The sequence below is a fragment of the Delphinus delphis genome, chromosome 14, assembly GCF_949987515.2.
Source record: "Delphinus delphis chromosome 14, mDelDel1.2, whole genome shotgun sequence".
Classification (NCBI taxonomy): Eukaryota; Metazoa; Chordata; class Mammalia; order Artiodactyla; family Delphinidae; genus Delphinus; species Delphinus delphis.
This window is the reverse complement of record NC_082696.1, coordinates 43,707,028-43,733,011: the sequence shown is the minus strand read 5'-3', so window position 1 is coordinate 43,733,011 and position 25,984 is coordinate 43,707,028. Positions and strand designations below refer to the sequence as shown.

The 25,984-nt window shown below is 39.4% G+C and overlaps 1 protein-coding gene across 1 annotated transcript in view; it reads right to left on the bottom strand.

Annotated features, from left to right (window-relative positions):
- Positions 1-18,125, bottom strand: part of FRK (fyn related Src family tyrosine kinase) — a 92,493-nt gene extending 74,368 nt beyond the window's left edge. Inside the window, exon 1 of the mRNA XM_060030569.1 lies at positions 17,755-18,125. Coding sequence (XP_059886552.1) covers positions 17,755-18,125 — 371 coding nt within the window. The remainder of the gene's footprint in view (positions 1-17,754) is intronic.
- Between the last annotated feature and the right edge of the window lie 7,859 nt (positions 18,126-25,984).

Here is a 25,984-nt window from a genome sequence, read left to right as displayed (position 1 = left end):
ATAACTGAGTCACTTTGCTGTACAGCAGAGATTGGCACAGCATCAACTCTACTTCAATTAAAATAAAACTGATTATACACTACCAAACGTAAAATAGATAGCTAGTGGGAAGCAGCCGCATAGCACAGGGAGATCAGCTCGGTGCTTTATGACCGCCTGGAGGGGTGGGATAGGGAGGGTGGGAGGGAGGGAGACGCAAGAGGGAAGAGATATGGGAACTTATGTATATGTATAACTGATTCACTTTGTTATAAAGCAGAAACTAACACACCATTGTAAAGCAATTATACTCCAATAAAGATGGTAAAAAAATTAAATTAAATTAAACTGATGTTTATAAATTGCCCAGTCTCTTAAAGCTCAGAGTGGAATCAGTTATCCCACTTGTATATAATTTAATATGCTTTCTTGTTTAATAAATAAAAGACCTAGAAAGAAGAAACTGAGGTTTATTTTATCTATGCTGCAGGCATTAATGGTTGTAGCAATTATAAATTACTGTGGCACAAGATGTCAAAATATCAACTGTGTGGTATATTTAAAGGTATCCAAATTATTAGTTGAAATTGAGCTGCTACTCTTTTCAAGGAACCAAATTTGAACAGCAAGCAAAAATAACATATACTGATAAAGTAAAAAAAAAAAAAAAGGTAAAGAAAAAGAACAAGGAGGAGGTAAACATCCACTTCTGGAAAGATGACAGAGAAAAACCCACAGGGCACCAGTTCCTGTGCCTCAGTTTTCCAGTAAAATGTTTGAAGTCAGTGAGATGACAAGCAAGACATACTGATTAGTAAGGAAATTCTAAGTGACTGAAGAAGAGATGCACCTAGAGTAATTCTTGAGTAACAGTGTCCAGAAATTTGATGTTTTTGCTGTTGTCGTTTAAGTAGTTCCCACATTCATGGTCAAAGCATAATAGGGACAATAAAGGGGCCAGAGTAGATCAAACATCAGTTACCATAAGAAAATAACAGATGATAGATAAAGATTTGTTTTCACTGATGAAAAAGGGTCAGGTATGTGAATAATGGGTCCTTCAAGGAGCCAAGTTCTTAGGGATTCAAGTTAGAGAAAACTGGCTACTCTTCCCACAAGAATAATCAGAAAAGGAAAGATCTTGAGAAGACAAAAGGTGAGCTATTAAAGAGATAATCCTCACAAATGATTTACCAGAAGAAGGGAAATGCAGCCTGTAAGTAAAGGATGCCATGACTTGGGACCTGGAGAAACAGAGGAAAGGTATCAATATGGCGCAAGAAATAAGGGTATGGAGTAGGGAAGAGATGATAAGGAGTTCATAATAAATCTCAAAAAGTATTGGACATGGCCATCATGTTTGCTTTATGCAGAGTGATGTGCTCCCACAGGGTTAGGATCAGGCCTTAAAGAGTTGGCCATGGACCACCCTAAACTGACTGATGCGTCGTAGATAATAATTACTAATTACATGATGAAAGGACTAATGAGAAAACATATTTAAATCATCTAGTAGTGTTTAAACACTTCTACCCTTTAAGATGAAATAACTTCCATCTGTCATATTAGTAGAGCAAAATAAAAACAGTCCCAAAGAAAGACCCTCGATAGAAAAGAGACAAGGAGCTATAATTTTTAAAGTGTCAAATAGGATGATAAATGACAATACTTATAACAATAAATATTATGTAAGCAAATGAATATTATATAATGAATAATGGATATAAGCAGCCTACATGGTCCATCAAGTCATAGAATTTAAGACTGGTTTAAAAGACCAAATATAACTGCATGTTTTACTATTTGGGGCACCAAAGGTAAAAAGATACAGAAATAATAACAGTAGATTGTTAGATAGACGCTTATCCACTTAATTTTTTTTTTTTTTTTTTTTGCGGTACGCGGGTTTCTCACTGTTGCGGAGCACAGGCTCCGGACGCGCAGGCTCAGTGGCCATGGCTCACGGGCCCAGCCGCTCCGCGGCATGTGGGATCTTCCCAGACCGGGGCACGAACCCGTGTCCCCTGCATCAGCAGGCGGACTCTCAACCACTGCACCACCAGGGAAGCCCCACTTAATTTTTTTAATCTTGAATAAACAATATTAATTTAGAAGAAGTAGACTTTGGAAGTTTTTGAAAGCATCAGAATAAAAAGGTCATTGTAATTGATAATCATAATTAAAAATTAAAATGTTAATATGTATAAAATAGTATAAATCAAAATAACATAAAGCAAGAAGTACTTGAAATTAAAAGGGAAAACAGAAGATTTTTAATCCAGTATTATAGGTCTGCAACAGATTCAGTAAACAAAAAAATGTTAATGGCTTAAAGAAGAAAAAATATGATTAAAAAGATTAAGATTTTTAAAAATTAGAAGAAAACTTCAAAGTGAAACAAGAACTTTTGAGGGTTTTTTTTTTTCGTTTAATGCTAATGTACAGGAGTGAGTCAGGGTAGTTAGAGACACTGGTCAAAAAGAACTATTCAGAGGTAGGATCAGGGGTCGAGGGAGAAGCCTGCCAGTATCTACAAAAAAGGAAAACTGAAAATCATTATAATATTCATAAAAAGTGTCCAAGGCAGGGACTGTGCAACATAATGTCATGAGAGGATGGGCGGCTAAGGCACAAAGCCATTCTAGCCACAAGTTGCTTGAATGAAAACTACCGGCATAGACATTATAAGTGAACAGAATCCACAAATAGCACCACCTGGGGAATGCTTTTTTGCTAAGTTCTTGGATTCACTGGAAGTAAGTTAGCAATATCATAGAGTGCCAGGCGTACCACACCAAAAGAAATAGCATTTTGTGGGACTCCTGAGGTATTATTCTCCCTCCTTTCTGCTTCCCCCCTCAACTCCCCCGTGCACTTTGGGACTTAGGAAAAATAAAATACTAGCATAACCAAAATCAAAAACAAGGCAGCTTTGCTTCTCCCAGAACCACACCTCCAATCAGCCTCTCACCCTGCATACTCAGACCATGGAGCCTGTCCTCAACACCACAACAGCCTCAGGAAGGAGTAATATCTACAGAACAAATATAGCAGAAACTCAAGATTCATATAGTAGGCATAATAAACCTGTTTAATAATGCAGCATTCAAAAACAAATCTTTAATAAGCATGAAGTGTATTGATGAATGTGCCTAATCTACTCAGCATTGTTATTACACTTCATGCTTAAGGCACTTTACATTGTTAATTAATGTTGGTTAATATTCGAAGTCCTTTTAATTACAGTTAAAATGTCAAGTAGCATTACAGCAAGAACATATTTGTTTATATATTCATGTTTGTGTTTAATTTCTTACGGGAAGGAGAAACATTTGAGATGCAGAAGGTAATTTTACATGATGACAACAGAATTACTCATTATTTTTGTGTGTTTAGAGCTATTTTTAGATGTGCATACATTGCATTGAATTCATTAAGAAAAATTCTCCTATAAAGACATAAATAAGAGAAAAGCAAATGCAATGTCAAGGATCTTAAAATGCCTGGGACTGAAATCTAAATACCTGTTTAGTAATAACACAGCCTTTTGCTGATGTTAGTACAAGAGACCAATTTGTTCAACTCCCAGATTTTCCCCTTTTGCCCTCAGCATCAATGAGCAAGAAAGACTGTGTTCTCAAAACTATACAGTGGCATATAGGCTGTCCCTTATTAAAGAGAATCAGTTTGAAATGCCAAACACAGATGAAACATCAGCACAAGCTAATTAAAAGGCCACTCTTCAATTCCAAAATCTAAGTGAAAATAATAGTCTTTCATACCCGATCAATAGACCTGAAACTGGTTATGTTCTCCAATATTCTTAGGATGAATATACATATTCATGGACCAAGAAAGACTTCTTCTCCCTTAATATCAAAATTAATGATTTAGGAGTAATTTGGCCACACCTTGTATATCAATGGTTCAGGGTAGAGCAAGTTATTGCATCTATGAGAACACCTACAAAGTTCTTTATTTCTCCCTATGTCTTACAAGTTTAATGAGCAATAATAATTCAAATTCCAGACTCCAAACAAAATTTTACAAAATCATTTTCAGCTAGATCCACACTCCCCCTCCCCACAAAAAAAGTCATGTGGCAGAGGTAGAAGGGAAAGAAATGAGGAGTGAAGCCAGAGAGGTAATGGTAGAAATGGGGGGGGGGTCACTGCAAGGAGACTTGGGAGTTAGCTCTGAGTGAGACAGGAAGCTGCTGGAGAGTTTCAAGCAGAGAAGTAATTTTAATTTTTTGGCATTTTAACAGAGTCACTCTGCCTGCTGGGTTGGGTATAGATTATATTTTAAGGCAACAGTCAAATCAGAGAGGCCAGTTAGGATGCTATCATACTAAGCCAGATTGAAAGATCAAGATGAGTTGGACCAGACAATGGCAGGGGCTGGTAAGGTACTGATTTGTGGATATTTATTGAGGATAGAGGCAAAATGATGTTCTGACTGATGAGAAGTGAGGTCTGAAAGGAAAATGGCTGTTGGTGATTCCAAGATATTTGGCCTGAGCAAATGGAGGCATAGTTGTTATTGACAGAGCTGGGGAAGACAGTGGGACAGGTTCATAGGAGGAATGTAGGAGCTCAGTTTTGGAAGTGTTGGAAATGCCTGGAATTTGGAAACTTCCATTAGGATATAGTGATGTCAAGTATACATGTCTCAAGTTGAACGAGATGACCAAGAAAATGAGGCCAGATAGAGAAGAGGATCAAGGTCAGAGGACTGGGCACTCCGATATTTAATGGTCTGGGAGAAGAGAGGGTGCCAGCCCAAATGTCTCAGTTATGCGGGAGTAAACCAGGTGACTGGGTATCCTGGAGATCAATTAAAAGAAGTGTATTAAGGATGGTGGAGTTATCAAGTGTGTTAAATATTATAGTATTGGTAAGATAACTAAGATGAAGACTAAGAACTGACCAATGGATTTTGCAATGTGGAGTTTCTTGGTGACCTTTAATAAGAGCAGCTTCCTGGAGTGATAAAGTCTAATTGCAGTCAATTCAAGAGAGAACCAGTCCGCAAAATCCAGCTTCGGAAGCAAAGGAAATACATTTCAAGGAATGTACCAAGGATGAACATAGAAAAGGAATCCAAGTTAAGGGAGATTAATAGGTACAAATAAACCAATTGTAATGTATGGGCTTTACTTGCATCCACAGACAAATCACAAAATAAATCCACGAAAATTTAGATTCAAACCAAATATTAAGAAAAGGTTTATAAAACTATGGGAAGTTTCACACTGACCAGATATTTGATGATATTAGTGTTATTTTATATTTTTAGGAGTGATCATTATACTCAATTATGTTTGTTTGTTTGTTTAAGAGAATTTCATGCATTTTAGAGATACTTACAAATGAATTTACAGATAGAATTATATGATGTCTAGGATTTGCTTCAAAATAACCCATGGTGGGGTGGGAGTAGAGGTGGGAAAAAGGAGTATAAGGATATTTGTGGAAGTTGAGTGATGAGACAACGGGGTACTGTTTTCTACAGTTTTGTATATGTTGGAAAATTCATATAGTAAAAACATTTAAAGAAGGAGTGTGGTTGAGAGAGAGATAGAGGGGGAAAAAAAATGAAAAAGACCCCAAGTAAAGGCAACTTTTTCAAAGGTTTGCTGTAGAGAAGAGATTATGTGCAATAGCCCGAGGGGGAGAGGAGTTAAGGGTTGTTTTTAAGAGTTAAGAATGTTGATTTTATTTGCTTGCTGCTGCATAGCTTTCCAAGAGGAAATTAGTTCTGAAAAATAATTTAATTCTTTACTAACTGGAATTTAAATGATAGTGGTGACCTTAAGAGAGGTCAAGAATTTTTATAAGAAGTGAATATCCATAGATTCAATTTCAGTTGAACCTACAGAATGCTTAAGATTCAGGCACATTCTAAACTTGCTAATTCTTTTTCAATATGCCCCCTCAGCCGTTATGCACCTATGCACCCACCAAATACATACTACCAGAAACTTTTCACCTAATAACATTGATTGAAAAATTCTGTTTCAAAGTTATAATCTGCTAACATATTTGATTAGCAAAGTATTGTGCATGATAGTGAATACATTTGAACTAAATGTAACAAAATGACTGAATCAAAAAAGGTAGAAGCAAGAGAAATTGTCATGTAAATTGTGTAGCCACTCATTAAAATCAAGCTTTCCAACTCATTGACCTCTTAATCGAGCTATTATTAAAGGTTTTCCTTAATACTCCACTGTACTGATTTTCTTTTTTTCAATATTAGTGGCTAAGCTAACAGGTAATGAATTTTTGTGTTGCAACAAATTCTCACAAATAAATAGTGAGCAGGGTGAATGTCTGTTTCTGTGGTTTCTATTTACAGTAGAGAAGAACATGCTCAGTGATTGTTTGACACTTGTTACTTTCCTTTGTAATAGAAATTGCCTTCTCCTCCTTATGCTCTCCTTCGTCTCCTCTGTCTTGTCTTCATTCCATCTATTTTCTTTCTCTTCATCTGGCTCTCTTTCTCAATGGCCATTACCTCTAAGTTCCATTAAACATGATTTCATTTCGATTTTCCATTCTAGGAAAAGTGTCTAGACAGAAAAAGGACATGCAGTAGGAGATCTGTCTGCTCTTTTTCAATAAGTTTGTCTGACCAAATACTTGGTTTCTAAAAATAGAAAAGCAGTTTAAGAAGAAATGACAAAGTTACCTTCTTAGCTTGGACAAAGCCTCTCTCCATGACAAAACCTCCAGTGATAAGGATAGTTTGCTCCCCTCTTTCAGCTGGGACTGAGATCCGTCAGATAGGTTAAGCTCCAGGAATGCAGTAACCTTGCCAATTACTTGGGTTACCCTTAGCAAATATACTTACTTTCTGCTGGATCAAACTAAACTGTATATTATTTATACTCCTATTTCTTTACAATGGTACAAAATTATAATAACCAAAAGTTACTAAAATATGTCGAATGGATAAGAACATAGGTTTGAAAAACAAGTTGGGATCATTTTTCTCATAACAACCCCTATACAAAACTAAACCACTAAGCATGTTCAGTGATCTCTGTCAGCTGCAACAATGCACTTAGAATGTTAAAACGAAATGCTTTTTGAAATATTTTATCTTCCTAGAACTGTTAAGCAAAGATTCCTGGGAGATGTTCTTTCTTTGCATTTGAAGAAGATTAGCTTCTATTAAGTTAATTTCAAAGTCAAACTGAAAATGTTCCTTTGAAAAGGAAAAAAATAGTATTTTGTGCATTAAATAAATGAAATAGCTTTACAAGAAAAATATTAGTCTTAACTGCAAATGTAAATGTATAGATAAGGTAAGCAAAGTAAGTGACCTCTGTCCTAGGAAAAGTCATCATTGGAACTGTGCAGAAGCTTATGTAAACCTTCGCTGATGAATGTTCAGCTATCTATTCTTTTATTTTCTCAAAAAGAGATTTCATAGTCTACATGTGAACATGTCAGCAGAACAACAGTTGGTTTTACTATTATGAACATAGTATTTCTTTGACAATTAAATCAGCAAATAATAAATCCTTCTTGTTTGCCCTAATGGAGTACTTTCTTTGTGAGACCTTCTCAACCAGTGGGAGCAAGCAAGGCTGTTAACTTCCTCTAATTCCCTACAGAAGTCTTCTGTTTTACCACTTTGCCTATACAGCCAATTTTCCATTAGTGAATGTAAAAGACTTCTTATATCACTATCAATTTGCTTTCATCCAAATTGCCCACAGTCCAGGCAGGAGGCCAATTCATTGTTAGGTCCATGAAGTCACTTGGTTTCATTCTCTGTATGATGAATATGCATATTTTGTGGGTTCTTTTCTTTTTACATTGTGAAAGATGATGAACCCTAAAATATAACATATCTTTTGGGTGGTAGAAAGAGGGTACAGAATGAGGGAAGAAAAGGGTTTAACTCACTTTCAGTGACAATGATTAGCATTTTATTTTCTTCACTATGGATGGACCCAACAGAAAGTCTGCCTTTGAAAAGTTACGTTGGCTATAGTCTCCTTAGTATAAATGCTTATGTAACACAAAAGCAAAAGCTCCAGGGATATTTATTTTAATACAGTTAAATACTATAAGCCTAGAATCATGAACTTCCCTACAGAACACATTTGTCTGACATACTTCCATTCTTAGCATGGAAGTGCTAAGTATCCTTACCTAGTCTTCCCTCAACTACAAACCAAGCCATATTGTCTGTCTGCTCCTCAATCCTCTTTCCTATTCTCTTTAATTTCTCACATACTCTCACTTTGTATTCCTTACACATTAGCTTTACTTTATTTTATTTTACTTTATTTTATTTTATTTTAGCTTATGGGATCTTCGGTTTGTTCCTTACATCTCCTTTTCTGATGTTTATTAAAAATTCATCTGCCTTTTTTACCGACATTTTAAACTACTATGTCCCTTCCTTCCCTTTGTCTCTATTTTTTTTTTCTTGGCTCCTTGTGTGTTTCTCCTCTAATGCATGTGGGTCTTACACAGGGCTGAAGCCTCTAGTGAGGGCACTTTTCTGCCTCACTCTGCAGATCAAGAGATAACCAGAATGAATCCTACACATGTGCACAAACACAAGCTGACTGCAATCCCGGAAACAAGGAGAAATGGCGGGGAGGTTGTATCAAATTCTCCAGCAGACAAAGATGTGTGCCCTTGGTTGAAATTGAAAAGAAATGAAACAAACAAGTAAGAGGCAGGGGAAACAGCACCAACCAGTGTTAGAGCCAGAAAAGCGAAGTGGGAGCGAAGTAAGGGAGTAGCAAGGTAGGTTTTTGGCCAACAGTCTTTAATTGTATTCTATCAAACAACCTGTCAGTTTGGCTTAGAACTAGTCGCTCAACAAAGCTCAGAAACAGAATTTTTTTAAGTACCCTTTAATTAGTATATAAAGATATAAAATTATTTTTATTTATAATTTAAGATCATAAAACATGTCTAGACTGATCATCACTATTTACGTATTAAAGTAGGTTATAACAACAGACCCCTACAAAACTCAATATTACGTTCTAGAAAGTAGAAATAAAAAAGAATTCAAAAAAATAAAGAGAGAGAGAAGGAAGAAAATAAGCCAGAATTAAGGTCAAATACAGTTACTGTGAACAAGCATTTAACTGGACTCTGAGCTTCCTCGTAGCTAAGAATAAAAATGTGGTGTATAATAAATTAATAATTTATTATCTGCTATAAGGAAGTAAATCAATTTTTCAAGAGAAACAAACAAACTTTGCCTGTGCTAATTTTACAACAGGTTCTTACACTTTTTAAACACCATTCCTTTTAGAATATCGTAAAACCTATAACCCCTTACCCTAGAAAATGCACAAATATACATCACACAAATTTTATATGCAATTTCAGAGGGTTCATAGACTGTCTCAAGCCCCTCTCTGTAACCTTTAGGAGTCCATGGTCTAAGGTTAAGAATTCTTGTCACTGGAATTTGGGGAAGGAGTATCTTAAAAGTCACAGTGGATAGGGCTTCCCTGGTGGTGCAGTGGTTGAGAGTCCGCCTGCCGATGCAGGGGACACGGGTTCGTGCCCCGGTCCCGGAAGATCCCACATGCCGTGGAGCGGCTGGGCCCGTGAGCCATGGCCACTGAGCCTGCGCGTCCGGAGCCTGTGCTCCACAACGGGAGAGGCCACAACAGGGAGAGGCCACAACAGTGAGAGGCCCACGTACCACAAAAAAAAAAAAAAAAGTCAGAGTGGATAATGACAACAGTAATTGCAAAAGCTATGTGTTTTTTTTTAAATAAATTTATTTATTTATTTATTTTTGGCTGCATTGGGTCTTCGTTGCTGTGCGCGGGCTTTTTCTAGTCGTCGCGAGCGGGGGCTGCTCTTCTTTGAGGTGTGCGGGCTTCTCATTGCAGGGGCTTCTCTTGTTGTAAAGCACAGGCTCTAGAGCGCAGGCTCAGTAGTTGCTCACGGGCTTAGTTGCTTCGCAGCATGTGGGATCTTCCCGGACCAGGGCTCGAACCCGCGTCCCCTGCATTGGCGGGTAGATTCTTAACCACTGAGCCACCAGGGAAGTCCCCAAAGCTATAATTTTTTATGTCTTTCTTATATTAGGAGGATAATATTAAAGGATAATTCAGTGAAAATAGTATTGTGAGGAGGGCAGAGTCATAAACAATATCTGATCAATCACAATATCTACATTTGAACTTTTGGCCAGAATATTTGTTACCTTTACTTTTCATGATTGAATCATGAAAATCATTCTTTTAATCATTTCTTTAAATGTTCAACAGAAGCATAGAATCTACAATACTCAGATAAATAAATCAAATAGCTGTTTATCATTCTCCTACTTTATTTTATAGTTTACTAATATACATGCCTAAACAATATATTATTTGGTTTTATTTGCAGACTTTATAAACTAGAATCATATTATATGCCATCTCTTGAAATTTACTTTCCACTCAACATATTTCAAAAACATACCCATGCTGTTGCATGCCACTCACTTCATCGTTTTCACTATTGTATAATATTTCATTGAATAAATAAACCACAATTTATCCCTCTCCTATTAATGGACATTTGGATTGATTCCAGCCTTTCACTATTAGAAATTGAATTGCTATCAACATTGTCTAGGAAAGGGTTTTACTATAGAGATGGGGGAGGGGAAGAACTCATAGGCTCATTGTTAGTTATAGTCTAGGTCATAGGCTAGCTGGTTAAATGGATGTTCATTAATCATCATGCTTTAAATCTTACCTTAAAGTTGCACATATTGTTTTGTATTTATCAAACATGTTTTTTTTTTAAAATAAAGTTGTTGTTTTTTTAAAAACCATCGGTAAACTAGAATATTTTCTAACATTAAAATTTTCAGAAAATGGACAATTTTGCCTTAAAAGATATCAGGGGTTTCAGTAAGCACCAAAATTATCATAAGAGAAAAATCGTCTACTGGGATCCTTTGATCTCCATTAATTATCATGTAACTATTTTGTTTTCTACCATTTTACCAGGACCTGCTAAATCAATAGCATGACTCTCCATTTTCCTAAACTACTGCTTTTTAAAGTGAGGCTTTTAATAAGAGGTAGTACAGAGTTCAGAGTGATTCAGCATCAACACCAATATGTGCCTGATTCCTATAAACTACTGCCTAACGCAGATACAAGATATTGAGTCACTTTTCTATTATTTTTATCTGAAACATCATTGTATTCTCTGCATGATAATAGCCTGAAGTTAAACCAAGGAATATCTTAGAACTATAGTATATCATAGAAGACAACAGGGCTTACCTTCACAGACAATCTTCTTTAAAAGTTACATATATTTGCTGCCTGTACTTTAAGACCTTGAACTAAGCTCAGTCTTTCCACATGACCCCAAAACTGGGGAGGATAGCACTCAAGAGAAAAATTCTTTAATTTTGCCAACAATCTTGGGAAGGCCCAACTGCACTAAAGATAAACCCTTGACTTATCCTCGCTCTGCCCCAACTTCTAAATCGAAATATCTAAACTTATCAGAGGATGTTTAAAAGCTACCAACTTTGATGCCCTAGAGAAGGTGAAATTTTTGGTAAATCCCAACCAAACAGACATAGTCCTTAGGACCCTGCATACTCTGCTCAGAGACGGAGGCAGCTAAGCTCCACTGCCTCTTTTAATTTTGCTTTTCCTCGTCTCAGGTTCTCAGGATGGACCCAAGTCCCACGTGTAGAGCCCTAACATACAATACTTTTTCTATGGCTCAACCCAGCCTAAACCTCCCAGTTCAGAGTCCCAGACACAGCATGAAGTTCCTTGTTATAACTCACTCACTCTCTTTACTGAATGACATCATCTGTATTTACATTATAAAACTGCTTTTTAGTGTCACCAGTAATCTTCCAGCAAATCTAATGGTCTTTACCTCTTCCTCATTACTCTGACCTTTGTTTAGCATTTGACCTAAAACATCCTTCTTGACATTTTGTCTTCTTATTTTGAGTAAGATGCTCATTGTTTCCTTCAGGGGCTCTTCTTTCCTGTATGAGTTAGGTTTTGCTTCATAACAACTACAGTCTTCCCTCCTTATCTGAGGGGGATTGGTTCCAGGATACTGATATCTGTGGAGGCTCAAGGCCCCTATATAAAATGGTGTACTATTTGCATATAACCTACGCACATCCCTTAAAGATACTTTAACTCATGTCTGGATTACTTATAATACCTAATACAACATAAATGCTATGTAAACCGTTGCCAACATGTGGTGAATTCAAGTTTCACTTTTTAGATTTTTTTTTTCCAACTAGTTTTTATCACATTTAGCTGAATACACAGAAACAAAACCTATAGATATGAAGAACTGACTGTGTTTGGTTAACTCAGGAATCTAAAGGTGCGCAATTTGGGATGGGCTCCACTGACCTTAGCTGGGATCATGAGTCTCCACTCAGCTGGTAAGTCAGCTGGGACAAAATAGGGCTTCTCTTCACATGGTCTTCCCTCCTCCAGGAGGTTTGCTTGAGTTTTTTCATAGTAGTTACAGAACTCCAAGAGCAATAAGAAAGCAAGCCCCAACATTTTCAATCTCTATTTTTGTCACGTTTACTATCGTCCCATTGGCCAAAGCAAGTTCCGTGGTCAACGAAGATTTTGTGTGGGAGGAGACTACCCGAGAGTGTGTAGTAAGGAGGTATAAAAAACTGGGCCGTTACTACAATCTACTCACCGCATCTACTCACATAAATGACGGGCATTTCTAAAGAGTTAATCTTTGGCCCCTTCTGTTTCTTAGAGTCTCACACTATGGTTCTCATAATCCTTGCAAAGCCTACAATGCCCTGCAGTTCTTATATTCCTGTAATATCTACAACACCTCGGTGTGAATGCCTTCAAAAATCTATCTTCACGGAATAGACTTTTCTTTTTGCCCAAAGTTTTGTATTTCTACATTTCTCCTGGACATGGTCATTGAGATGACTTATTAGTACTTCACATTCAACATGCCTAAAAGCGAACGTGTTGTCAGCTTTTCTGTTTCAACCACACCCCCTAATAAGAAGTACTTTATGAAATGTATATTTCTCTTACTATTTCACGTGGTCCCAAATAACATTTTTAATTCTCTCTCTTTCTCTTCTACATCTAATTTGTAGTTTTGCCTCTACTATTTACCAGATAAGAATGCTCTTGGATTTATTTAAATTTGAGTTTCAATTTTCTCATCCTAAAAACAGTGATAAGAAAACCTGCCTTGCAGGGCTATTATAAAGATTAAATTAGCTCATATATATGGTTTTGTGTGCTCAGCACATCAAAGGTACTTAAAGTGCTAATTATTTCCCTTCCCCTAAGTCCTCTTGATTTTTCATTCATGAGATTGTTCATATTCCTACTCTTCTTTTTTTTTTAACAGTACCACAATTAGAAATTAAACCCTGACAACCTCATGCTGAAGACATTTGGTACAACTTCCCTACTCCTCCCTAGCCTCTCTCTTCTCCATTCCATTCTCACATCATCACTGCCTTTTCAAAGTTCTTACTTCCATCTATTTCCTATCAGACAAAACCCAAACTCTTTAACGTGGCACACATGGTCTTTTCCAAAACCTAGTCCCAACCTCTTTTTCCAGATTTCTATTTGCTCTCTCCGTAAATGCTTCAACTAAACTGTACAACTTCCCATTCCCTGAATATACTTTTACTTCCCTTCTGCCATGTTCAACAATTTGTGCTGAATTGTCCCGTCAATAAGCATTGAGTAAAACTGAATGGGAGAGTGCTTCTACTACACAGAATCTACAACTTCAAGAGGAAATAGAGAGTCTCACCTCCTGAGATTATAAATTCGCTGGAGCACAAGCACTGCTTTAAATAGTTTTCCAGGCATGATACAGGAAACACAAGTATCCTGCCCTCAAAGACTTCACAGTCTTGTATGAAAGAGAGAAGTTGTACAACTAGCCATTATACGATAAAAGTACAAGCTCCAGAGGCAGGCTGGAAGGGGGTCATGAGAGCTGAACCCTGAAAGAAAGAAAGGTGTGATTATCCCCAAAGCAGGACTTGTCTCTTCTACGTCTGCATACATTCAGCCACGTATTTGTTTCCTCATTCATCCATTAAGATATATATATATTTTTTTTTTTTTTGGTGGTACGCGGGCCTCTCACTGTTGTGGCCTCTCCCGTTACGGAGCATAGGCTCCGGACGCGCAGGCTCAGCGGCCATGGCTCACGGGCCCAGCCGCTCTGCGGCATGTGGGATCTTCCCGCACCGGGGCACGAACCCGTGTCCCCTGCATTGGCAGGCGGACTTTCAACCACGGCGCCACCAGGGAAGCCCAAGATATTATTTTTAAGTGCATGCTACATGACAGACAGTTGTGTGACTCTACAGCATTTAGCAGCATCTGTATTATGCTGGCTGAAAAAGAGAAAAGCAGACCCTAGCGTCCAGGAGTTTGCATGGCACTTATGACTAGGCCTGGGTGTTCTCCTCTTGAACACAAACAACGTCACAGAATACCAACATCAGAAAAGGCCACTCTGTGACCACGATGGATCAGGACAAAAACAAGATCCGATTCTCTTTTTTTTTTTTTCTAACATCTTTACTGGAGTATAATTCCTACAATGTTATGTTAGTTTCTGCTGTATAACAAAGTGAATCAGCTGTACGTATACTTGTATCCCAATATCCCCTCCCTCTTGCGTCTCCCTCCCACCCTCCCCATCCCACCCCTTTAGGTGGTCACAAAGCACAGAGCTGATCTCCCTGTGCCATGCGGCGGCTTCCCACTAGCTATCTATTTTACATTTGGGAGTGTATATGTGTCCATGCCACTCTCTCACTTTGTCTCAGCTTACCCTTCCCATTTCCCGTGTCCTCAAGTCTACTCTCTACATCTGCCTCTTTATTCCTGTCCTGCCCCTAGGTTCTTCAGAACCTTTTTTTTTTTTTTAGATTCCATATATATGTGTTAGGATATGTTATTTGTTTTACTCTTTCTGACTTATTTCACTCTGTATGACAGACTCTAGGTCCATCCACCTCACTACAAATAACTCAATTTCATTTCTTTTTATGGCAGAGTAATATTCCATTGTATATATGTGCCACACCTTCTTTATCCATTCATCTGTCGATGGACATTTAGGTTGCTTCCATGTCCTGGCTATTGTAAATAGAGCTGCAATGAACATTGTGGTACATGACTCTTTTTGAATTATGGTTTTCTCAGGGTATATGCCCAGTAGTGGGATTGCTGGGTACTATGCTAGTTCTATTTTTAGTTTCTTAAGGAAACTCCATACTGTTCTCCATAGTGGCTGTATCAATTTACATTCCCACCAACAGTGCAAGAGGGTTCCCTTTTCTCCACACTCTCTCGAGCATTTATTGTTTGTAGATATTTTGATGATGCCCATTCTGACTGGTGTGAGGTGATGTCTCACTGTACTTTTGATTTGCATTTCTTTAATGGTTAGTGATGTTGAGCATCCTTTCATGTGTTTGTTGCAAATCTGTATATCTTCTTTGGAGAAATGTCTATTTAGGTCTTCTGCCCATTTTTGGATTGGGTTGTTTGTTATTTTGATATTGAGCTGCATGAGCTGCTTGTAAATTTTGGAGGTTAATCCTTTGTAAGTTGCTTCATTTGCAAATATTTCTCCCATTCTGAGGGTTGTCTTTTCGTCTTCTTTATGTTTTCCTTTGCTGTGCAAAAGCTTTGAGGTTTCATTAGATCCCATTTGTTTATTTTTGTGTTTATTTCCATTTCTCTAGGAGGTGGGTCAAAAAGGATCTTGCTGTGATTTATGTCATAGAGTTTTCTGCCTATGTTTTCCTCTAAGAGTTTTATAGTGTCTTGCCTTACATTTAGGTCTTTAATCTATTTTGAGTTTATTTCTATGTATGGTGTAGGGAGTGTTCTAATTTCATTCTTTTACATGTAGCTGTCCAGTTTTCCCAGCACCACTTATTGAAGAGTCTGTCTTTTCTCCATTGTATATCCTTGCCTCCTTTACCAAAGATAAGATGACCATATGGGTGTGGGTTTATCTCTGGGCTGTCTCTCCTGTTCCATTAATCTATATTTCTGTTTTTGTGCTGGTACCATACTGTCTTGATTACTGTAGCTTTATAGTATAGTCTGAAGTCAGGGAGCCTGATTCCTCCAGCTCCATTTTTCTTTCTCAAGATTGCTTTGGCTATTCGGGGTCTTTTGTGTTTCCATACAAATTGTGAAATTTTTTGTTCTAGTTCTGTGAAAAATGTCATTGGTAGTTTGATAGGGATTGCATTGAATCTGTAGATTGCTTTGGGTAGTATAGTCATTTTCACAATGTTGATTCTTCCAATCCAAGAACACAGTGTATCTCTCCATCTGTTGGTACCATCTTTAATTTCTTTCATCAGTGTCTTATAGTTTTCTGCATACAGGTCTTTTGTCTCCTTGGGTAGGTTTATTCCTAGGTATTTTATTCTTTTTGTTGCAATGGTAAATGGGAGTGTTTCCTTAATTTCTCTTTCAGATTTTTCATTGTTAGTGTATAGGAATGGAAGAGATTTCTATCTAGGTGTAAAATAAGACACTTCCTAACATTTACAGGCCCTTGGTGTTGGAAAGAATCTCAAAAGCCCCCCAACCCCCTTTTGTATTTGAATTTGAGTTTGGAAATCAGCAACAATGCACCATGGCTCTTCCTACAATTTTATTACCTGGGCCAGTAAGGGATGCTGCAGCTCACATCAAAAGAAAAAACACATGAGAAAATGAGTGAATCCCCAGAGGTTCCTCTACTAAGGACCCACTCTATAAAATGAGTCCTGAGAGACATTCCCAGTCTTAGGTTTCACTGGAACCAGGCAGCAAGAAGTTTAGGGTAAGTAGCAGTCTGAGCCTGCTTCTCAACACACCAGACCCCAAGTATGACAACGGTGTCAAGACCTTGCTTTATCTACTTTATATTCAACTACCACTAGCATAACCTTGCCCCTTCTCCCCCCATGCCACTACTCCACCTGACACTTGCATGGATGGATGGATGGACGGATGGATACGTGCATAAGTACATAAAGTTTTCTTCCTTGATTCCACTATAACTCATAGGATTTATTCAAATATCAGGGTAAAGTCTTAATCTCCTTCTCTGGAGAAATAATGTCATTATTTTTCTTGTTAAAACTTCCTAAACATCTGTAGCTGACTAGTTTCTAATCATAATAAAACCCAAAAGATATCAAAATTTGGGTAGCATAACTCCATATCTGGGACTCAAAGAAAAATATCCAGTCATGATTTCACTGGGAAAATGTAGCATCTTCTAAATGTGACCTTCTACATTAGTTACCCCTGTGTGTGCCTCTCAGAACTGGAGTTGATGCTTCCAAAAGTTTAAAAAAAGAGAGAGCTGGACTTTAGATTTGCAAGTGTAGTTTAAGGAAGATCTATGATATACCTGCAAATGAGATGCAGTTCTATGTTAAAGTGAGGCATGACTTATTTTACAGCCAAAGAAAAGATAGAGCATTAAATGCACCATTCGTTTATGTTGATGAAAATGCACCCAGGGCCTGTAGGTATACAAACTGTTAATAGAAGTCATTTCAACAGCTACCTTCCAGTTTCACTCTCACCTAGCAGGGGAGTTGTGTTTCAATTAGAAGATTCTTGCCAGTACTTCCTTATACTTTCTAGGCAGCTCTTTGAAAATTAGTGGGTTTGCAGATAGGTAAGAAGGAAACCTCATTACCCGCCCTCAGAGAGCTGAGAAATAAAATGTGTGTACTACTCACGGCTCTGCCTGGAGGCTCCTGTCCTCAGCCACATAGTTAGAAGGAATATAGCCCTGCAGCTGCTGGTCGGAGCCGTCTGCCCTTTTCTCCAAGTGCCTGGCGAGCCACCAACCCTCGTGGGACGTGTCCAAGACTTGGAGCTTGTCGCCCGCGCAGAAGCTCAGGTCCTCTGGGGTCCGAGCCTGGTAATCAAACAGAGCCACAAAGTACTGGCCCTGGCTTCTCTCGGGCTCCGGACACGGCGGCCGGGGAGGATCGGGGGGGCAGACAGTCCACGGGTTCTGAATCACCACCGACTTGTCTGCCTCCTGAGACAAGCAGGGGAGACAGGGCTCCAGGTACCTCCGGAGCCTCAGGCAGATGTTACCCATGGCGCCCCCGTGGGCAGTGGGGGAGAGGGGCTTCTCCCTCTCCCCTTACTCTCTGCAGATCCACTTTCTCTTCCTCCACCTGGAAACTCTGAAATCAGCACCAGTCCTCCAGGTTTGGGGAGCGTGTACCAAGCCCTGGTTCCCAGCAGTCCGGCGGACCTGCTTGGAGAGGCTCACCGGCTTGCTTTCTGTGCCCGTAGCTGCTGCCCCAGAGCAAAACCTGGTGGGAGCTGGGCAGCTGCTCGGTGAGAGAGTGACTTTTCTTCTTGTCTGCTTAGGAATCCCACCACAAAAATAAATTTGAGAGGGCTTTATTTAGACAAACGTCTGAGAACAGAAAAGAGTCCTCCTGCCTCTTGTCCCAAGAAAAAGTTACCAAGCGAAAGAGGTGAACTCCAGGTAAGATCTCCACGTCTTACCTTTGCCAGCAGCTCTCTCCCGCGTCAGGTCTGTCTCTGTGGTTTGACCAGTCCTGACCCCCACTGCTCTTTCTTTTTTGCCAATGAATAACCAACCGGCCCAGGCTTCTGCCTTTAACATCCTGAGCTAGGAACAGACTGTAATAATTTCTTCTTACTTCCTGGTTCTTTTGTGTCTGTGATCTAAATGGAATTCCCGTCCTCTCTACCTCTCCCTTCTCCCACACCCGAGAGACTAGCGCCCTCACCAGGGAGCCAAACTCTTAAAAGCAGCTGTCAAATTCCATGCTCCTGAGCTTCCCTGGTGGCGCAGTGGTTGACAGTCCACCTGCCGATGCAGGGGACACGGCTTCGTGCCCCGGTCCGGGGGGATGCCGCATGCCGCGGAGCCGCTGGGCCTGCACGCCTGGAGCCTATGCTCCGCAACGGGAGAGGCCACAACAGTGAGAGGCCCGCGTATTGCAAAAAAAAAAAAAAATCATGCTCCTGGACAGATAGGCCAGCACAGGGAGCATTTTGTCCTGCTATGCTACCAGCACAGAAATTAAAGGCAGAGATATTTTTCTTCCATAAGGACGAGTAGGATAGTTTTGCCACCACTAAGGGGAATAAAATGGAAAATTAAAGTGGGTATTTGTTACTGGACAAAAGGGCAATTGGGAAAGAGCCATTGAGTTCCTACCTTTTTTTTTAATCACTGTGAATAGATTTTAATAGCCTCAAAATACATTTACAGTCTGGAAAAATACAAGAGCAGCTGACTAAAACGGTGAGAAACCGAAACACTGCATTTTCCCACAAAGACATGTAATTTCCCATCCTTCATGTACTATTTCAGAAACACACACACACACACACGCACACACGCACACACGCACACGCACATGCACAGACTAGGTGACCAGCGGAGAGAAAGAGTAGGAGGGCTGCATGTGAGCTGCTGTGGAAGCTCCTTCTATTCAACTCTGACTCCAGGTCTGCACTAGTTCTTGCTAACTTCGCAGGCAGGAGCTCAGGAACTAATGAAGTTGACATCAGCGCAGCCATCGCGATAGGGAGTGAGTTTTGCTCTACTTCCCCTAGTTCAAGGCAGCTGTCTCACAAATGGGTGCCCTGGATCCCAAAGAACACCTAGGCAGTAAGTTTAGATGGGTCAACACAAGGCCATTTTCACTAGTAGAGAACCCTGCAGACTTGTTTATGAGGTGTCACTTCTTTTGGTATAAGGCCTTTATTACCAAGTTGCTCTCTTAAAAACAATTTCTCTAAATGTTGCTGGAGCCTTTAACCTGGCTAACCTAACCCCAGTACAAACTCAAAATTCCTGTTCTTTGTCAAATAGCAAGGTATTTTTAGTAATCAGAATAACTGAACTCAAGAAAAAGAAAAAAAGAAGAAAAGAAAGACAACCTGAGGACCGTGGCCTTAGCCCCTCCTGCTATTTCCTTGTACTAAAATCAGGCATTCATGGCAGACAGATCATTTGGTTAAAACAAGATCTCATGTTCTAGGTTTCTCCAACTGTCTTCAGAGTCAGAGTAGAAAGTACTAATTTGGCAGGAAGAGAAAAGCCAAAAGCCAAGCCAGGTTTGTTTGTTTGTTTGTGATATGGGACCGAAAATATAATTCCAATATAAAACAGAAGAGAAAATAATGATTATATAATATTGAGAAGCCATAAGAACATTTTGTTCCAAATACAACATTAATTGTAACAAGTGTAGGATCCTATTAATGCCCCTAAACAGAGGCATAGATGCTAAAGTCCTTCCAGAGATATCTACATGATCTAGAATATGAAATAAGATTTGGAAGCAACTAGAGAGATGTATTCAAAACCAATTTGTAAGTGGAGTTTAAGACTTAAGAAATTTGAAGTTTCTAAATTCAAATATGCCTCCTTTATGGTTATGACAAGGCATTCCAGAAAAAGACAGAGTGGCAGACCTGTACAGCACAGTCACTGAGCTAGTGAATGAAATTGAAAAAAGAAACCAGCCATACAAAGACATCAGGTAAGCAATGGCCTGAGAAACCTGAGGCAAGGGGTGGGGAGAGAAAGGGTTTCCTTGTGTCGACAGCACCAGAATTCTACAGCCACCCAAGCTTGAAGCCTTGCAGTCATCTTTTACTCTTTCCCTGGTTTCTTTGAGCTAATCAATCACTAAATTCCACTTGTCTGTCTTTCCATTTAGTCTACATTTTTTTTTATTCCTTCTGAATGACAGCTGGGTGTTGAACAAAACAAATATTCTTCCCTAGATTATTCCAGAGGGCTCGTAACTAATCCCCTTTCCTCCAGTTTATCTCGTATTTCTGACTCATCTTGCACACCACTCCTAGAGCAGTTTTTATAATGGTAACAATGCCAGAGGTGATATAAGTACTAGTAAAAGTAGCTATCAGTTTTGAGGGCTTTCTATGTGCCAGGCACTGTGCTAAGAATGTTACAAATGGTACATCATTTAACTCTCAGAAAATAAAAAACAACAATACCTGTGAGGCAGGTAGTATTTTTTTTAATTTCAGTGAAGAAGGAACTGAAGCAGAGAGGTTAAGTAACTTGCCCAAGGTCACACAGCCCCCATGTGGCTGAACCATGAGTAACACCCTGGTCTCAATCTGACTCCAGAGTCTGAGGTTTTAACTCCTATGTTTCAATGACTCTAAAAAAAGGCTAATATTCTTCTGTGTAAAATCCTTCAGGGACCTCCAACATGTTTGGAATAGAACCTGCTGTCTTTATCAGGACACACAAGGCTCTGGTAACTTCTCGAACCTCTCGGCCCTTTACTCCTACATATACACACTGTGATGCAGGCTCACCAAGCCACAAGCCGCCCCTGAAGCCCAAGGCCCTCTTTCCTGCTGCACCTTTGCTCCTTTCTCTACCTGCTCCCCTGGTGACTTCCTTGTGATTTTTCCAGGCAGGTTCAAGTAGCACCTTCTCTGCCATAATAGATTAGGGGCCTCTACTCTGTGTGCCCCTAAAACCTGGCACACACACTTCTACTTGGTCTCCTATTAAATTCCACTTGATATCCTTACTTGTTTGTTTTCCCCAGGAGAATAAAATTTCCTTCTTGGAATCTTCAGTGCCTTGTACAATGTCCAGTATGTAAGCAGTAAATATTCAATAAGTATTTGTTGAAGGAGGGAAGGATGGAAGGAAGGAAGGAAAGAAGGAAGGAAGGGGAAGGAAGGGAAGGGAAGGAGCCACTGGGGTAAGATAAACACGTGTACAAGTGTTCACGAATGAGAGCAAAGAGCGTGAAAAGAGCTGGGACCACAAAGGATAGTGACTTTCTGTCTGTTGTCTCTTAGTCCCCTTTTTTCCACGCATTGTTTCCCAAATGTTAGATTCCTTTGCCAGCCTCCTAAACCGGTTTTCCTGCCTACAGCCACTCTCCTTCCCATCCTTACCGCACACTGGCACCCCATGAATCTTAAATCACTCTCCTGCACAATAACCTTCAACAGATCCTCATTGCCTGGAAGATACGGCTTGGAATTCAAGACGAAAAATTTGCACTTTATCCGATCTTTATCAGATGTACCCTTTCAACATCCTCCTCCCATTACTGCCTTATGTTAACCCTCTCACTCAGCCAAATAGGTTTACTGTGTCTCCAATAGGTCTTGTTCATTCCCACCTCTGATCCCGTCTCCTTTGCCATGCTTTTTCTTGGTATTCCTTCTCCTCCCAACAGACTTCTGCCTGCATTTTGAGGCCTGAATAAAAATCCCGTACCTCCTTTAGAAACTCCTTGTCCATTTCTGCCAAAATAATTTTTCTTTTCCTTGAGTTTTACTAGCTCCTGCAACCCCACATCCAACATACACACAGCATTAAATGAATTTAGCCATGCTCCTGTATCTGATTTGCTGAGCACTGCAACAGAAAAAATCCCACAGCTACTCAGTTTTATACCAGGACAAATTAATGATCTCCAACTCCTGTTAAGCCCTTAGCTCTGCTCAACATTCTTTTACATGCCGGCCCACTTAGATGCAGTTCTCCTCATTTTCTAGTAGCACTCTTCCAAATCGTCCACCATTCTTCTTAGACTCTGCAGATATCCTTTTTCTCTAATGATGAACTTGTCACAGAAATTCCAAATCTGTTCAATATTAACCGATTCAATGTCCTTTTCTTACATCAAAAAATATATCCACATCTGCAAATCCTTGCACTTTCTTTCTCCCTGAGACAAAAACATCTACTTGCCTATCCAATGTCCAGTTTGTTCTTCCTACTAACAGAACCTTACTTTTATAGAAGTGAAAGGCTGCAGACTTCTTACAACCAGAAGTGGCCAAGAAGAAAGTAAGCAGAAAGTCATTGGGTGGGGTTTCAGGAAAGTTCCTTAAAAAAGGCAGACTCAGCTGGAGGATCTACTCTCTTTCCCTTCCCTCTCTTCTGAAACTCAGTTGAGATGGCTGGACCTCCAGCAGACATATTAATTATTAGAAGCCAACATGGACTCAAAAATGAAAAAAGAAAAAAAGATGCCAAATTAACCTCAATTTTCTTTTGTCATAGGAATTGCTATTATAAAGGGGAAATTTTTCACTTACAGCAGCACTTAGGGAATATTAAAGTCAAATGCTGTTCAGCATTAGTTGAAACAAGCTAAAACTGTTGAAGGATATGAACTTTGAGGAGCCGTTGCACGTTAGATCCTTACTGTTCGTAACTGAAGTATTTCTCCTGACCGATGACAATGGACTACTTTAAACATCAGCCAACACGGGACTCATTCTGTCCTATCCAAAGGGTATGTTTTCAATACTTAAAGAGTATAACCAGGAAACTCCATTTCTAACACTTCAGAAACCATGACATTTCCCCTCAGTGAACTATGAACTATGCAGTGAATTTCTTTACTGATATGAGTTTTCTTGCTTGCAAGTAAATCAGTTCAGCTTGGAAGAAAAAATTTAAAAAATTTTAATTCAAAAATGGTTAAAGCTCTTTTTTTCTTTCTTTGGCACTATCAAAGACATGAAATAGGCATAGTATGTCTAGATTTCAGCATGATACTGAAAAAATATTCTAGAGATATCTGTAAAGGGATAAAGAACTTGCTGTCTTTTTATTATTTTTTATTTTTTATTTTGGGCCACACCGCACGTCATGCAGAGTCTTAGTTCCCCGACCAGGGATCAAACCTGTGCCCACTGCAGTGGAAGCGCAGTCTTAACCACTGGACCACCAGGGAAGTCCCACTTGCTTTCAAAAAGGACTGAATATTCTCATGTATACAATCTCCTAGAAGCAGCTGATAAGCCTTTCCTAAAATGGAAATAAGTAAACACATTTCACCCAGGTGGTTTGTCCTTGCCTGTTAAACAAATACTTCATTAATCAAGGTTCTCATCTATCTAGCAGCAAAATTATTTTAGTAACCTTGAGGACTCTCTCCAGTCTGTTAAAGACCATCACAATTCCCCCAAATGATAGAAAACGGAAACACCTAGAAGTCTGTTTGTTTGTTTGTCTGTTTTCCTTAAGCCCTTCTGATATTTTGACAAACCTGCGATAGAAAATTTGTGGCTGGGTAGACAGAGCATGAGCATATATAGTGTTAAAGTATGATTCCTAGGGTTAATCTTTTAAGTTTCTTGGCTAATTCCAAACTCCATGTGCAAAATAAGATTAGTAGAGCCATGACTCTGCTGGGGTCTAACTCTTCTCAAAAGGTTAACCCTTACTCAATATTGCTATGGAAAAGACTTTTCTAATGTACATGAGATAACAGGAAAGTTAGATAGAATCACAACTGCCTGAAGAAATGAACCCAAATAGCATAGCTTGTTTAATCGATGCCATTTGAGTGCAGGTCTCTGGTGCACTATCACAAGGAGGCAGCATGGCTTGGGGGTGAGAATTCCTGTTCCCTTGGCACTCTTTGGCTCTGTGGTCTTGGATAAATTATTGACCACCTAGCCTCAGTTTCTTCATCTGTAAAATGCTGACAATTCCTAGACACTAACATTTACCTCGTAGAGTTATAAGAATTAAATGAGAAAATGCGTTAAAATATTTAGCCCACGGTCCAGGACGTGGTAGCTGCCCAATAAATATTAGCCATTATTATGAAAATATGTAACTGGGCCACCCCTGGGGTACCTGTGCCCTCTCCTTGTACTACTAAAAACAGTTGTAGGAAATTATCACATTCCCAGCTCACTCCCACTTCAAACAAAAGCAAAATGCAGGCAACATATCCAATTCCAAAAGCACTGCTACATACATAGCTAAAACTATGGATCTGTGAGGATGTGAAGCAGACAGTTACACTGCATGGGAAAACATCCTTTTAAAACCTCTTTTAAAATCTCTGGTTTTCCCCAGAAATTCTCTCCATATGACTGCTATCCCACCCATCATTTCTTAGTTCTCACCCTCTGCAGCTGTATCCCTCTCCCCATCTCTCATCATCCGTTCATTCGCATATTTCTTTCAGGAAAATATCAACTTATAAGTTTGTATGAACTAAAATTAAAATTACAGGACGTCCCTGGTGGCACAGTGGTTGAGAATCCACCTGCCAATGCAGGGACATGGGTTTGATCCCTGGTCTGGGAAGATCCCACGGGCCACGGAGCAGCTAAGCCCGTTCACCACAACTACTGAACCTGAGTTCTAGAGCCCGCGAGCCACAACAACTGAGCCCACACGCCACAACTACTGAAGCCTGCACACTCTAGGGCCCACGTGGCACAACTACTGAGCCCGCGTGCTGCAACTACTGAAGCCTGCACGCCTAGAGCCTGTGCTCCACAACAAGAGAAGCCACTGCAACGAGAGGCCTGCGCACTGCAATGAAGAGTGGCCCCTGCTGACCACAACTAGAGAAAGCCCACGTGCAGCAGTGAAGACCCAACACAGCCAAAAATAATAATAGTTATAAGTGAAATAAAATAAAATAAAATTACACCTGCATCACCCCCAGTAGATCAACTAAAGTATGTTTCAATCTTATATTTTATGTTAAGATTTGGCATTAAAAGATTCCAAAATACCAACATTTATTATAAAATTTTAAATGATAAAATAATGTTATAGAACACTAGGATGCTTTGGTTCCATCTATTATGTCCTAGCCCCATGGATGGGGTAGAGGAGTCTCTTTCTTGCTCTTGCTTTCAGCATGGAAGGACCTCTGAAAAGTCTGAGAGTAGGTCTGTATGAGCCTGTAAGTTAACAGCGTCACTAGTAAATAGATTGTGTGTGTGTGTGTGTGTGTGTGTGCGCACGCATGCATGCACGCACCCCAATTTCTCTGTTAATGAGATAGGTTGGAACATACAGAAGAGAAATCTATCCCAGATGGGCATGTGGGAAAAGAGGGCAGTTAGAAATAAGAAATGACATCTAAACTGAGACTTGAAGAAACAATATGAGTTACTCAAGTGAAAAGGGGAGTGAAAGAA